At 40.9% G+C, this 16627-nt stretch overlaps 1 protein-coding gene across 1 annotated transcript; it reads left to right on the forward strand.

Annotated features, from left to right (window-relative positions):
* Nucleotides 1–548: 548 nt before the first annotated feature.
* Nucleotides 549–4407, forward strand: LOC147452851 (cytochrome P450 709B2-like). The gene is made up of 5 exons (XM_086518442.1): nucleotides 549–1017; nucleotides 2448–2671; nucleotides 2885–3123; nucleotides 3241–3631; nucleotides 3779–4407. The coding sequence occupies exons 1-5, from the start codon at nucleotides 711–713 to the stop codon at nucleotides 4202–4204; spliced, it is 1587 nt and encodes a 528-aa protein (XP_086374568.1). The 5' UTR covers nucleotides 549–710; the 3' UTR covers nucleotides 4205–4407.
* The last annotated feature ends 12220 nt before the right edge of the window (nucleotides 4408–16627 follow it).

Consider the following 16627-nt stretch of genomic DNA (forward strand, 5'->3'; position numbering starts at 1 on the left):
TTGCTGTCCGGATGGATATGACAATATACAGGTCGAGATCTGAGGCTATCAGAGTGCAAGGTAAAAGCAGAACTGGTGGTAGTTTGGATGGGTTGAGGCTATCAAAGTGTAGATATGAGGCAACTGTAGGGTAGAAAAGAGGGCACCGTATGTATGCATGGAGGTGGAACTTGATCTTGCTTGCAGAGTGAGTGAGTGTATGAGTGGAGGCGAAAGTGTACGAGTGATCTCTCGTAGTGGCTGTAAATGTTTTTGATTATAACTTGGAACTTGGATTTTTGCGTATATGATTCATGATTGCTGTGATATTCTGTCGGTGTTCGTGTGCAAATGTGGAGCCAACTTTGGAGAGAGGTGACGCCTGCTTAAAGAGGTCTTGCGAAGGGTGGAAATGTATTTTGTATTCTCGAGCCAAGTCTTGTAATTGTCCGAAAATTGAAACTTCTAAAAAAGGGCCCTACTTTCTACCTAGAAGTCAAAAAGAGAGGGCGTGCTGTAAGAACTTGGGCATCGTCAGAGGGAGAAAGAGTGTGTTCTTGCGTGTCTGAACTGCTGAAGTACCTCATCCCTTGCGTGGGGTTACTTTCGACTCTTCGGGGGGCCGGGTGTGAAGTTCTGTATAAGAGATTGTTACCCTGAGCAGAGAGAGAGAGAGAGAGAGAGAGCTGTGCCGCTTCTCAGTTCTAGGCAGCTAGTGCTGGTGACAGACAATGAGGGCATTCGCCCTTCCCCGGCAGCTCTACACAGAGGTGGCAATCGCCCTGCTGGTGGTGTTGCTGGGCGTTCCTTTGTTCTATGCCCTCCACAGCCTCTTCCTGCAGGAGCTACGTGCACGGCGTGCTCGGCGGATCTTCGAAACGCAGGGTATCAAGTGCTTACCACGCGCCTTCCTTAATGGCAACATTCAAGACGTCGCTGCTATCACCGCAAAGGCCCGCGCCCAACCCATGTCCAAAATTACACATGCTGTCGTCCCTCGCATCCTGCCGCACGTGTATGAGTGGCGGAAAACGTACGGTAAGTTTCCTTTGTTTTTCTTCAGCTAATGTGAGAGACTTCCGGACGCAGGCGTCGTGTGCTGGGCTGATACCATATGTATGCACACATTTTAAACAAAGATGCACTCATAGTTAACAGTGGACACTAGTGGGAATTCCGTTGTGTCAAATCATATCTATGCAAGATGAACTTATGTGCCGTTGTGTTGAGTTATTCCTAGTGACAAAAGCGTCCGCCTTAGGATTCTGGGTGCATAGTCCTGGTCGTTCTTCTTGTGCACTTTTTTGGTGTATGAGGAGAGCCGGCCGGGAGTGCCCTACCCGACTCCTAAAACAAAACAAAAAATGAACCTTATGTCACCTACACCGGTGGGACCATGGGATATACACATGACATTTGGAATAGAGCACATAGAGCACACCTCAGGTGCATGTAGCTTAGAGGAAGAGTCCAACGGATGGGCCAAGAGGCCACATGGGATTGTTAGGAAGTTATGGGCGTATAGCCTATAGCCACATGGACAATCGCATGTTAGGAGGCCATATGGGATTGTTAACAGGCTATGGATGGTCACATGGGTGTGTACCCTGACACACCATAGGTTTGGTCCATAGTAACAAGAAACAAGGTTTCTTTCCTAAAAACGGACTCATCGTTCTGTTCACGAAGAAATGACGTTTTTGACCTTTTTTTTAAGACAGTAAAAAAATCCGCGGGTCACTTTTAATTCTCAATCAATTATCTTTATGCTTGAATATCAATTTTATGCACTTGCATTTTTCAGTAGAGAAACTCTACACTCTTATGATCTCTCTCTCTCTCTCTCTCTCTCTCTCTCTCTCTCTCTCTCTCTCCATCCATCACACACACACACACACACACACACACACACACACACACACAAGGGCTCGGGAAACGATAGATTCACTTTATCCAAAGCCAGTTCAAAATGAAAAATGGCCAGCATAAATGTGGGCAAGAAGGTTCTCAAGCCGATTCAAATTATGAAATTTTTAGTTATAATATAAGAATTTTAGTGTGATTATCCCTTTCAAATTTAGAGTTAGCCTGCTCATATGCATGTGAAGAGGTTACAAAGCCGGGTTCACAAAAAATGTTTCCCGAGCCTGTCACAGACGTCAAAGGTTTAACCGGTGGTCCTTGAAAGTGACCCTTGTGGCTTCTTTATGCACTTGTCGTAGTGTTCGGGAAAAATGTGTCTTAACTTAATATCGTGCCGTTTTCAATTCCAAAAATGCTGGTTGAGGGCAAGGGGAAAAGGAGAAATTCCAACCCAAAATAGAGAAAAATAGCGTAAAAATCCTAAAAAACAACTTAAATTTACTTTTGACAAAATCAAGGAAAAGAATTTTGTATGTTTGGAAAAATTATTTTTTCCCGAATAGTGAAGTCTTGTCGTAGCAATTGGATGTTTGCCTTGTTTGCAGGTGAGCATTTTACCTATTGGTTTGGCTTTGAACCTCGATACGTTCTTAAAGAGCCAGAGCAGGCCAAGGAACTGCTGTCAACCAAATCTGGACATTTCAAAAAGCGTGGTGGTAGGCCTGATACCAAAGACTTGATTGGAGGTGGTCTTGCTGCATTGGATGGCGAGAAATGGGCTCAGCATCGGCGCATCTTAAACCCTGCCTTTTTCCTTGACAAATTGAAGGTAGCCCTTTGCAATGTCACTTTTGAGAACTCACAGCAACTTAAGAGCACAAATGACCTGCTTAAGCATGTCGCTTACCGTGGCACCCTCTTGAAATTCTTTTTCGGTCCATGGCTCGTTCCCAGCATGGATATGTATGATAGACTTGATATGGGTTACATAATACTCTTCTCTTGAATGATAGTCTTAAATTGGAATTTTTCATAAGTGTAGGCCATGGCTCCCACAATGGGGGGATTGACAGTTGAGATTATGAAGACATGGGGTTACCGCGTCGAAAGAAAAGATGCCATTGACGTTGCAGAAGAGTTCAGAAATCTGACAGCGGACATTATTTCGCACACAGCATTTGGAAGCAGTTTTGCAGAAGGCAAGTTAGTGTTTGAAATGCAGCACAAGCAGCAAGAACTGTTTTCTAAGCTGATTGCAACTGTTTATATCCCGGGCTCACGGTGAGATGGTCGTCTCTACTCACTGCATTGAAAAATTTGAGTTCCTAATGCGGATGCATCTGAGGATTTTGAGCGAAGAGATTTTGACTTGTGTGGACATGTGAATTGATGGTGCAGGTTTATCCCAACTACACAAAATCGGTATCGCAACAGCCTAAGATATAGAATCCATGAAGTGCTGGGCCAAATCATTCAAAAGCGTATAGAATTGGGAGACAGACTGCACGGTGACGGTTATGGTAACGATTTGTTGGGCTTAATGTTGGCTGCCAACAAGGGGGAGCTAGTCGGGAATCAAAAGAATTTGATCATGGGGCTGAATGAGCTCATCGATGAGTGCAAGACATTCTTCTTTGCTGGTCATGAGACGACAGCCACGCTCCTGACTTTCATGTTTCTGCTGCTTGCAACCCATCCAGAGTGGCAAGAACGACTGAGAGAGGAGGTTTTTGAGCTTTGTGGGAGGACAGAGCCTCCAACAGCAGACTCACTGAACCATTTGAAGCTTGTAAGTTCCAATGCACTTGATGAGTTTTGAATGCAACGTAAAGTTCAGTGAAGAGTGTGGTGATGCACATTGGAGTGTGCTAGCATGCAAATAATGCTTGCAGGCACGCGCATGCGAATGATCTAAGTCAAGTTGCTGATCTTGCAGGTTGGTATGGTCATCAACGAGTCACTACGGCTATACCCGCCAGCTAGTGCAATGCTTAGGAAGGCAGAAAGTGACATGAAGTTGGGGGAGACATTAATTCCAGCAGGCACGACGATTCTTGTGCCGATCATAGCATGGCACCATGATGAGCGGTATTGGGGAGCAGATGCGAATGAGTTTCGCCCTGAGCGTTTCGAAGAGGGTATTGCGAAAGCCTGCAAAGTGCCTGGGGCATTTTTGCCATTCTCAATCGGGCCACGGAATTGCATTGGCCAGGTATTTGCCACTATTGAGGCCAAGATGGTGCTTGCAACTATTCTGCAACAATATCGTTTTCGCTTGTCTCCTGAGTACATCCATGCCCCCACTACTGTTCTGACAATGAAACCGCAATTTGGAATGCCCATAATTTTTGAAGATCTTTAGCAAAACTTGCTCGCACGCACAAACACTCGTGTCTGCAACAATCACATTTGTATATTAGGAATCTCTTGTATATTACGCAACAACTAAGATTTATTTTATATTATACAGCAAAAGACAAACATACAGACAATCGTGTCCACATTTTGTGTATCAGGAATCTTGTATGTTCTAATATGATGAAATGAATTATATTTGTATTGTCATGATGATCTTCTGAGCTTATCATAGATCCAATCCCTTTGGTTGTTCATACTCTACAGGTAAGGTTGCATTGCCCTTTTCACCCTCACAATAGTCTCCTCCCTTGTTTCTCTCTTTATTTGTGGAGAGGGGAGGGGCAGGAATGATGTTTGGAAGAACTTTTGACCTCAAAAGAACATTATGATATATCAAACTTTCAGATCTTGTGAGCAATGTTGTTTAAGCTTGAAGCAATACTGCCATGCTTGAGTCTTTGTGCACATTTTGAGCTCTTGAAAGAGCTTTTGGTGAGGTGAGGGACAATAGCATGGGAATCACAAAGCAACGAGTGTTGGAGATTTCCATCAAGCCCTCACCACTTTGGTCTATGTGCTTGTACATTGACCTTGGACGGCCCTTGGGAGGACTACCATAACCAACATGGACTGTTTTCCTTCTTTAACTCCAGTCCTAAACCCTTTTCGACGTGCCTATCCATGCAAATGCTTTTGAAGCCGGTGCGATAGTGAGTTTGACATGTAATCTTTTCATGGAAATAGACAGTTGAGTCCCCCTATGCTCTTAAGATTTTAGTGACATAAGTGTTCCCACCACATTTTTGTGAAGCAAACTTTTTCTCTAAATACAAGGGAGATTGTGATCTCCTTCACTTTCCTTCAAATAGAAAAGGGAGCACACTTAGAATGTGGGAGAACTTTTAATTCTTAATTCTCATTGATTGATCATCTTTTAATTGTTTAATGCAAAGGAAATCATAAGTATTAGTAGCACCGCTATTTTCTAGGGTGTCGTCCCCTTTATTTTACTAATATTTTAATTCTATTGCATGACACAATATTGCAAATTTTTTTGAAATCCACTAATGCCAACAATGCATAGTGGGACTCGGCTCTTAGTGAATAAAAATCGCAAAAATGTGGAATATTCACTGTCAACATTTGGTAGTGCATCCACCAGCTAACCGTAGAGGCTCAATGAAGAGCGTCAACATGCAAACTATCCTTATAACCTTCTTGAATGTGTTGATTGACAATGCATGCTAATGAAGACCCCTCTATGACCAACTTGCACACCTCTTGTATGACATGAGATGGAAAGTAGGTTGTGAGAATTAATAGACTCCTAGAGATCCCCCCTTTGTTGTTTGAAATGAGATCCAATTTCCTCTGATTGTGATTAGGTTTTCCAGACTTGTCATCAATAAAGTTTTAACCACAACGCCTCTTGAATGACTCACGATTCAAGGATCACAAATAAATAGCATCGTCTTAACCATCAATGCCATAGAAGAAAAGTATGAGGAAATCATCTCTAAATGGACAAGGCTGTTTTTTGTGCAAGCTCATTAGGTGAGTGAAACTTTTCTAGAAAAATTCACATCATTGAAAAGGACAAAGTCACCACTATCAATTTTGGTTTGGGACATACATACAGAGAAAACCAATTTTTATTCAAATTCAACTTTAAAAAGTGGTAAAATAAGGATATTACAAAATGAAGTTGACCTTCACACAAAAATTTGGTGTTTATTGAAATTCAAAAGCCTAAAAAGCATTCTCATAAGGACAAATGTACATGAGAAACTACATGAATATTCAAAAATATCAAAATTTGATGCTGCTCAACAAGGAGTCCATTAGAGAATGGGATTGCTGCCATATTAAAGCTTATGGTTTAAATATAGGAGCAAAAAGTTGATAAGAGATTGATTTACTCCCAAGTAAACGATGAGCATTCTAAAAAAGAACCCAAGTGGTTGGCTTTTGGGTCCTTTTCTTATGCATGGATGTTGCATCTTTGTCCGCTAAGAGCTTGAAGCGCAACCTTTGTTAGGTTTTCTTGATGCATGAATTCATGTGACATTACATCTAGGCCTAAAATTCTCTTGAAAACATAATAGATGCTTGATGGCACATAACTGACACACTCACTCTCTCTTTTAAAAATATTCGCAAGTGCATCTAGGAAAGTTTCAAATTGTCACTGAGTAAGTAATTCCCGTAGCAACTAAGGCATCATTGTTAATGTAGAATACATGAAACTCATTACACACTATTATGGCCTCTCAAATGACATGTGCATGCAAAGTCCTAGCTTTGCCTATGTTGCATTGGAATTATTTTGTCAATTTTGGATCTCCATTTCATGACTTTACCATATCTAGAGTTTGGATGAAAGCCACTTGGAGCATTAGAAGGAACTTGTACACTTTGAGACACACCTACAGTCTCTAAGACAAAACTGGGCAAAAATCCATTAGCTTATAGCATAGCAATCTCAAGTGGCTGCAAACTTATTCCCCCATCTATTGTCCACACACCGGGTGCTAAAACCTAGGGGACCAACAATAAGGTCATTGTTAACTTTGCAACTATAAGCATTAGAAGAATTGCAAGTTGAGTTCCTGATGCTGGATATATTCTATGACCACAACAACAAAGTACATGGACATCTTGTTTAGGATCTCTGACACCATTGTTGATATATAGTCCACATCGATCTCTTTGTTATGAAGCTTCCCAAAGCATGTCATTTTCCTTCTAGCATGAGTGTGACAAATTGCCCAAATTGTCTTTGCCACACAAGACTCCATACAAGTTGTTGAAGAAATTTTGGTTGCACCCTTTTTTCTTTGGTAAATATGGTAAATATAGTCGGGCCTACGACTACCCTCATCTAAAACCATATGCAAGTTAGTAGGGATAGGTCTTTGCTTTTGAGCACTACGTTGTGCCATATTTTCAGGTTGCATCTAAGGTGAGTGGATATCCATCTCTTGCATCAACAAGTGAGGAAGATCCACCAATCGTTTCCCGGAAGTAGTAGTAGTAGTAGTGACTTGATTCTTGAATTTAACCACCAAATCTTGCATCCTTGGGCCAATCAATGCTCTCACACCTTTCAAAATATCCTCTATACTTCACACTCTAAAGAATGACCATTGCCATGTCTGCACTTGTATCCTCGTATAATGAGATTTGGTTCATGTAACCCACACAACTTGCTTGCATGCTTGCATGCTCAGTCAAGTTTTTGGTAGCAACAAAAGCACCTTCAAGATCTTGAGACACAAATTTAGAACCCCAATGAAATTATTTGGCATCCCATCATGATAGCCAAGTTTCAAGAGCTAGTATCCTATTTTGAATAGCATATCAAGCACACTCTATGATCTTCTTGAAAATAAGAACGTATACATTTTTGTGTATGGGGCACCATACTATGTTGTCAATGAAAAATACAAGATCCCTCTTTTTTAGTTTTTTTTAAAGGTATAAACAACATGAACTACAATTCAATTTGCATTTGATTCATCTCCCATAAATCCTCTGATCCATTGTGTTGAACCACGTCATTTAGCATATTTTAAAATTCAATTTGTGCATTTTTATCCCCAACTTTGAATTCACAAGTCACAATCATTAAAAGCTCTCACACGTATGGATCATACGCATGCGCAAACATTGTGGGCCACCTTGATACTTTGTGTACATGATCAAAGTGCATCCAGATCTCTTTCAAATTCCTAACCGGCCTCATTCAAGTAACAATGTTCAAGTCACTAACTGGTCCCAAAGTTCACATTTTGAGTACATGAGTCTAGAGTTCTGACGTGAGTTGTGCTAGAAAAAGCAGACTATGAGTATATGGATACTTGCATCATTTTTTGATGTCAAGCACGACCTCTAAACCCATGCTAGTAATGTTTTTTTGTCTCTTGATGTCACCAAGAAACCTTTCTATTCTACTTTTTATTCGACAAAGGTGTGATAGTATTCAATATCTTGGAAAACTCATTGTCTCTAAATTTTTTTGTTTGCAACTATTTCATCTCCCATCGAAACATTAAAGATCACATTTCATGCCAGTCTTGTTTCCAATTGTTTTGTGGTTGTGAAAGGGTTTTTCACGTAATCTTTCCATCCGTTAATTTCTCACTTGCTTGACAAAGCCCCTTCTTGTACGAATGGTTGTGAAAACCTAAGTAACTTGCACAGTAGTTAGACTTGGTGTGCGCACTTGATCACCTCAACATAAAGAAATCCTAGCATGGATATTTGCAGTCATAAATTCTTTGACATGATAGATCACGTCATTGAAGACAAGCATTGGAAACATGAAGATGCTGATTGTGAGCATCAGGATTTGTTAGCGCACTATGATGACAAAGGAAGGAGCCATCCCAATCAGCCTATTAGGTTTGAAGTCTTGGCATTGTTTGCAAAACAATCTTTTCCATTTGCTTGGAGAATTCCATCATTCGAAAAGAGGCATTGCATCGTCATCTATCTGTACACATCTTCAGGAGGACATTGGGTCCACACCATCTGCATCTTCTTAACAATTGGTAGCCATCAATCCGGCGCCATCCCTATCTTTTGGACATTCCCACAACGTTGGGGGAGTTTGTCTCTCAAAAGTAACCGTGGAGAACATCATCTCAAAGGTCATTCATTCAAGACCATCTTATGGCATGCATGCAATTTGGTACCATACCTCACCTTAAGCAAGAGAGAATGTTACATGCACATGGCTCTGTGTGCCACACGTGGACATGCTTCATTGATTTCTAGCGCCAAATTTTCACCTATCCCTATATAGGAGTGTTCAAAATCCTAGAAGAATTAGAACAAGAAACTTTGTGAGCTTGTTCACAAGACCTGCATATCCAGACGAGTTCAATAGATTAGGTTTTCTAATTTTGGAGCCCTCTTGCATAAATGGATTGTGCAAGTAATTTGGAAGATTTTATTACATTACAATGGGCATATGGAATGATGTGCATATAGTTTTACTTTAGAGGAATCTAACAAGCCATTCCCCATGTCGATTGGATTCCCGGGTGAGCAGATGTGCAATCGTTACACCTAGCTTATCTCTATTTTTAGCTCATGGTTGGACCGGCTCGCATTGTACGTTCCGCATCGCATGATTAGGATGAGCACGTAGCTCTTGACAAGGCTACTGTGTTGATATTGTAGGCACTTCGATGCATGGAGGGAGCAAGGTGTAGCCAGCGGACAATACACATAGACTCTCTCTCTCTCTCTCTCTCTCTCTCTCAACACAATATGCTCTTGTTGTAATTAATTATTCATTATGATTTTGTCCATCACAAAATCCTAAGGTGCTTTATATACTTAGGTCACCTTAACTTACAAAAATTAAAAAGTTTTCCAAATATGCTAACTACTCACTATGTACAAAGTGGAAACATGAATATGCATGCTGTCAAAAATAATTACAAGGTGAGGCGACCATGTCATGGAAAAATAAAAATAAATGTTGATGGGACTGAGATAGGAGACGTGCTGCTGCCAGTCAACACCATAATAAATGGTTTGCTTGGCAAGAACTAAACTATCCAAAAGTAGGCATGCTAGCTGGCTGACAACAACTAATTTTTTTAAAAGTAAGCGTGCCATCTGGCTCGCAGGTGAGCGTTATAAGTTAAAAATTGGCCTCTACAACGCTTATGTCACTAATCTTACATAGTTGAAATGTACATGACGGCTTGCATTATTACGGGGTAAGTCCATTGGAGGTGGCTCAACATTGGAGGTTTTGGTGGATAGGGCACTCTCCAGCTCACAAAGAACTCCCATACCATCCGCAAAATTAAAGGTAATGCATGATGCTATGATGGGTAAACCAATGTTCTCACATAGAGTGGCTTTCAAGGGAGAGAAGCGGACAGTATTTGTGAACTTCCCATTGAAAGATATAGATGGAGGGCTTCAATCATACGTTGGAGTTTATTATGTGACAAGGGATACCTATGGCTTTCCGACCAATGTGAACAAAGGGTGTTCCCAAAAACTACAAGCTTTAAAGCGAGACATACGTGACACCAATTTTTGCAATACCTAGGACACAAACAATAAGGAAGGTCGAGTGTTGACATAGGCCATCACTGAAGAAGTGTGGAGTGAGAGTGAGGGTAAGGGAGGTATCACTATGGTTTTGATTGACTTGATTGAAAAACAACAATGTATGGCACATTTGTGCATTACAAGAACTACCTCACACCCACCAAAGTCCGTATGTGACATATGGCCCAATTCTAGAGGCAAACGACAAACTAAGAAAGCTCTCACATTTCTTACACATTAGATTGGCAAGAGGAAAATTGTGTGTCCTTGGACCCTTTTATGTCCTCTTTATTAAACAACTTCCTAGAACTATTGCAAGGGATGCTAATTAGTTTTTTAGGTTTTTGTACCCACAAAGATAGCTTATGAGCTGGAAAAAACTTGAAATTATTTATGGCATTTTCCAGCCTAATGTGTGCCAAAAATCGTGTGCTATTTTTGGCCATATTTTATATAATTTGCTATAGGCCACCCTACAATACCCATTGATTAGTTCTAGGGTGCTACGTGAGTAGTCTTTATCATTCTAAAGGTTTTATGATGCTTCTAAGATGTGGATACCATATGTATTTAAAGCTATGGCTTATTCTATAAAATTTTACAATGTAGATTTATGAACAAATTTTACACATTTATGAAATTTCTAGTAATATAGATGCAAAGGCAAGTTTGATCGTACCTACAAACTCAACACTTGAGTTTTCTAGTAATTTCTAGTAATTTCTGTTGAGTTTTGGGCACCTAATACCCCCATAGCTAACAACACAAAGTCGGCAAAAGAAAATCCAAATACCAAATCCAAATATCAAAATCAAACTCATTTTGAGTTAGGAATGTATTATGTTTAGTCTCAATAGATTCAATGAGCATACATTTGTAGCTTAGGTCCAAATCAAAGCATACAAGACCAATTTGGTTACATGGACATACTTTTAAAAGAGATTAAGATGGCCAAATTATGGAAGCCAATTTTTTGGTTTGTACAATTTTGGTGCTTTGTAGTTGTGTCGAGAATTGTCATAAGGAAACATCTTTGGATGAATATAATGCTTTGTGGGTACTAGTATGAAGGTGACTTACCAAAGTTTATATTAGTAGTATAAATAATATATACGGGTAAATACAAGTGCAGTCATGGAAACACCAATGATGGGTTATCAAAATATAAAAAATGCAATTGTTTGGTACTTAATTGTATGCACAATTTAAAGAATGTGGGACTATATCAGCCATAGTCTTAGATAAGGAACCCACTGAGCTAACGGGAAAATAAATTGGTAAGCGTCAAAATTCTTCTAAGTGGTTTACCATGGGAACAATTGTTAAGATATGTTGTTTTTTTTATCAAATGCAGTAATGTATTCACGTTGAAAGCTTGTAATTACCAAGGAATCAAGAAATATGCATGTTAACACCCCCCCCCCCCCAAACCACACATCTGTCCTCGTAGAATAGGTTCTTAGTGTCAAGTGTCAAGCTCATGTATGGATGCTTGTAAATTCACTCGTATAATAGGACTAATGTTTTTTTTTTCCAAAACCCTAAAAGAACACTTTTACATCCATTTACATTATTAAAAAACCCCAAATACAAACATAGCATAGCACATGAAAAAGATTTTCCAAATAGGCCAACCAGCATCTATAAGGCAGCATATGCCTAAATTAATGCAACACTTGATATGTTTGAAAAGCTTCTTAGAAGCCAGGTTGAGTTAGAAGGCTTGAAGGAAAATTTTCTCTGTTCAGTCTCTTGGCAACAACTGAAGCAAGACACTCGATTCCACTCTTTGAGTTAGTGTTCAAAGCAGGCCATCATGTTCTTGTGTGGAATTGCAAAGTAAGGTTTCTTTTGTTGCTTGTAGGCATTTGTACTTTGTCCAACTTATTGTACCTGATCAAGATGGGCATAACAATATGCATCCATCAACCAGTTCATTAGTCCCCTTTTTGGCCACAAATCTATTGTAGCTCTACTGTTTTTTTTGGACTGTACTCTTTGTGGGAAACTTCACTTTTAAATTTCTTCCCTCTAGGGTTTCAAATTGTATTGGATAGTTATGGAAACACTAATGTAACAAATATGGTTAAGTATGTGCCAAGTTTTTCTTATGTAGTATGTGTGAACGTGCTTTCCCCCCCCCCCCCCCCCCCCCCCTCTATCTCAACTATTGGTGTTGTCCATCTAATTGCTTCATGCAACTTGCAATATAAGGGTGAGTATGCCAATCTTTTATGTTGCTTGCTGTGTATGGCTCCTCCATGGATGCATTCACAACTAGCCCTGAGAAAGCAAGCATGGTACTTCAACTAGGAGATGGGAATATAGCCAACTCACTTGGACTCCTTTAGGATGTATAAGTTATAATATGTGGGATCGAATATAAACATACTTTTTCCATAGTCAATTCTATCAAGGATCATAATGACAAGTTGATCCTAGGTTGTCCATTGATGAGAAACCTTACGATGATCCAAGATTTAGGGAGGATTAGGGAAATCACTACATATATCCCAAACAGAACAATGTGACCACACGAGTCAACCTCAATAACCAAGAATACAAAGATAAGAATGAATCAAGAACTTTTACCAATCTAAACCCGCAACTAGGACTCCTTCAGATATAGTCAAATATCACAATTGAAAAGGTATCGAGTTGCTACTGTGAAAAAGAATTTAGTGCCGATGACATAAAAACTGAGTACTAGTTGGAGCAAATGAGTGAGTTGCTAAGCCCTAGGACCCAAATGGTAAACACCAAAAAGGTAAAGTGCGAGCAAGCTAGGAGACGAGAGAAGGAGACTATATCCAAAGGCACAAGGAGAGCATGCACATTTAGAACACAATGTATCTTTTACTCCGTAGAGGCTTACAACAATCTGAAATCATTGGAAACAAGGGATGGGTTGCAAGAACACCAAAGAATTAGCAACGGATGGGTTAAAGAAATAGGGGAAAGCTTAAAGTTTGCAGCAGGAAGGCTAAAGAAGTCAATGCAGCTACACTTCATAATAACTTTTCTTTACCAAAAATCGATCATGCTCTAGAGCGCGTAGCGAAAAAGAGAGCTTATAACTTCTTAGATAGATTCTTAGGCTACAACCAATTGTTGATTGCTCTTGAAAACTAACACAAGATAGCTTTTGCAATAGAATGGGGGATATATGCTACAATAAAGGATCCTGTTCATATTAACCAATATGCCAATGACTTTTTAACAGCTTATGTCTCACGTTTTTGGCTATACCTACAGGTTGTTTTGGAAACCTTTGTCAAAAATTTATGTGTGCATTCCAGTGAGAAATTAGCGCATACTGACAATTTAATTAAGGTCTTTGTAGAGTGAAAAATGGTTTGCGCCATGAAGAATATTAGACATTCCTTGATGATAAGTTTATGCCTTTTGTCAACTACCAAATGCTATTATATGTTGTCAAACAAACCTTGCGCTATAGTACACGATAAAATCTATACTAGTCTAAAAGGGGGAGGGATCCCCCCCCCCCCTCTTCCGCGGGACATGTGCTTGCTCCGGCTAGTGTGGCTTGCAAACCCGGCAACTTAGGTGCTAAGAGAGAGAAAGAGAGAGATACATTGTCACTGAGCACACACACACACACACACACACACAGAGAGAGAGAGAGAGAGAGAGAGAGACTAGAGTTTTGTTGTAGCTTTCTTTCTTTGCCGATTTAAATGCTTGTGAGCTGCGGATCTTTGACCTCGGTGGCTTAGAGTTCATGGACATTGGACTCCTCATTGCTCAGCTTGCACGGTGGCGGGGCTTGCACTGCTGACTTTTGGGGTGCTGAGTCTGCTGACTCGCAAGCGATCTCTCTCTCTCTCTCTCTCTCTCTCTCTCTCTCTCTTCAATTTGCTGCAACCAATGTTCGCAAAAAACCATTTTCCTAGACATACAAAATTCCTTTTCTTGAATTTGCCACAAGGAAATTTCTCCTTTTGCGTTTGCCCTCAACTGCCATTTTTGACGGCTCAGACTTCATGGCCTCCTCAACCTGCACAATGACGGGGCCTGCAGGCACCCTTGTGGGGTGTTGAGTCACTCTCTCTCTCTCTCTCTCTCTCTCTCTCTCTCTCTCTCTCTCTCTCTCTCTCTCTCTCTCTCTCTCGCTTCAGCCTTCAATATTGGTTGCACCGTTGGAGCCGTCTATGTCATTCTTACTATGGCTATGGCTGCAAGCCTGCACCTACTCTTTTGAGCTTCTGCATGCAGCTACCTACGACCTTCTTTCAAGGCTGCCCTGCAACACCCATTTGCTGCACATGTTCGGGAAAAACCATTTTCCCAAACATACAAAATTTCTTTTCTTGAATTTGTTACGAGGAAGCTTTTATTGATTTTTTACACTATTTTTCTCTATTTTAGGGCTAAGACACATTGTTTCCGAGCATTGGCTGGAACTCATTTGGGAAGAGCCGTACGCGATTACTCCATGGCTGTGAACTTTGGGCTGCACGAGTTGCCACAATAGTCCCAAGTACATGTAGCACCGGGCAGTACCACATCGCTATGTTCAATTGCTCCATGGCCACAAACTCTGGGCTACACGAGCTTTTATCGATTTTTTACACTATTTTTCTCTATTTTAGGGGGGAATTTTTGCTTTTGAGCTTGCCCTCAACCAACATTTTTGAAATAAAAAACGGCACGATATTAAGCTAAGACCACTACAAGAGGTCGTGCAGAATTCGGCGCAGGTACCGACAAAATAGCGCTAAATTTTAAACTTAAAAGTGCTGAAATAAGTTTCGGAAGAGGCGCCGGTATCATAGCGTCGGTATAAGTATCGGTGTAGCGGGCGTCGGAATAGGCCTATAAACAGGCGTCGAAATAATCAACGATATAAGCCTTGGTATTAATAAATCAAATTCCGATGCCTATTCCGTGACCCATACCGGCAGTAATACCGTAACCTGTACCGACGACCAAAACCTGCAAATTTTTTTTGGGCAGAGAGGGTTGGGAAATAGCCCTCTCTGCCCAAAGGAAGAGTGCACTGGCTGCATCTCTCTGCTGCTAAAATCTATTGGAATTGTCTTGTGTCTCTCGTGCAATCCCAATCCACTCCTCTGCGTCCAACCATGCCGGCTTGGGATCGCCATCGTTGAATCTGTCTCTGGCCTTTGACCGGCGGTGTGACATTGTGGACCTCGCCACACTCCGAATCCAGGCGCTCGTGACCTTGTCGTACCCCTCTGTCGGCCTGTACTCTCTCTGAATGGTATCAACAATGTAATTCTTTCTCTCAAGATCGAGATTTTCCCAAATCTCCATCACAGTATGACCAAACCGAATCGTATAGAGCTGTCGAATCCTTTGTCGCATTTCCTTTCCCACCCTATCTGACACAACAGCCCCATCCCTGCTCCTGTACACCTTGCTAGACCAACCGTCATACCAACCGTAGACAGACTGCAAATTAAGCATTGCCAATGCGGTACGGAGAACTGATTTTTGCACCAGTGTAGAGCGGCATGTGTGCAAGACTTTGCATCATCTCGCCCTCCTCATTGTTGCTATCATGCCATCGATATGAATGGGATGGCTGAGGTTGTCCATAGTACCGCGTTCAATGTTGTCGCCTTCTATGTTGGAATCCATGTCAAAGAACGTGTCCAACATCTGATCCATCTCTACTTCTTGAAATGCCGCTTCAGGTATTGGTTGGGAGGACTCCGTCGATGGTTGCTCGTGTGAAAATTGTCTTCTCTGGGATGAAGTTGGAGTAATATCTACTTGCGGACTTTGACCTTCAATCTCTAGACCATGAGATTGATAACACAGGTCTTGTACTTGCTCTATCGAAAAGAGACCGTGATTGCGTATGTGTTGGTCGCAGATTTTTCGTTTTCGAAAGATTTGATGCTTTCAATGCACACAAGGACACGCCATCCTATCGTCCATAATTTATCTACCAATGATGCAACAAATAATTAAAACACTCTAGTTGTTATAACTACAAGCTTTAATAACCTCACATTCTCTAACCAGGCCCGATCCCCGCACACCTCGGTCTAGAGGTGCACGGAGATTAGGACCACAGGATAATAATCTCGTCTTTATTGGTCAATAACTATATATTAAAGTTCTTGAAGTCTGTGTGCACTTTTGAAGTCCGATTGCATTTTTTAACTATTTTCTGCTAGCTCTAACAACCTCACATTCTCTAGCCAAGCCCAATCCCCGCACGCCTCGATCTAGAGGTGCACGGAGATTAGGACCACATGATAATAATCTCGTCTTTATTGGTCAATGACTATATATTAAGGTTCTTTCAGTCTGTGTGCACTTTTGAAGTCCGATTGCGTTTTTTATAGAAGTACAC

The sequence above is a fragment of the Adiantum capillus-veneris genome, chromosome 8 (genome assembly GCF_014529385.1).
Source record: "Adiantum capillus-veneris isolate H3 chromosome 8, ASM1452938v2, whole genome shotgun sequence".
In the NCBI taxonomy this organism is placed as follows: Eukaryota; Viridiplantae; Streptophyta; class Polypodiopsida; order Polypodiales; family Pteridaceae; genus Adiantum; species Adiantum capillus-veneris.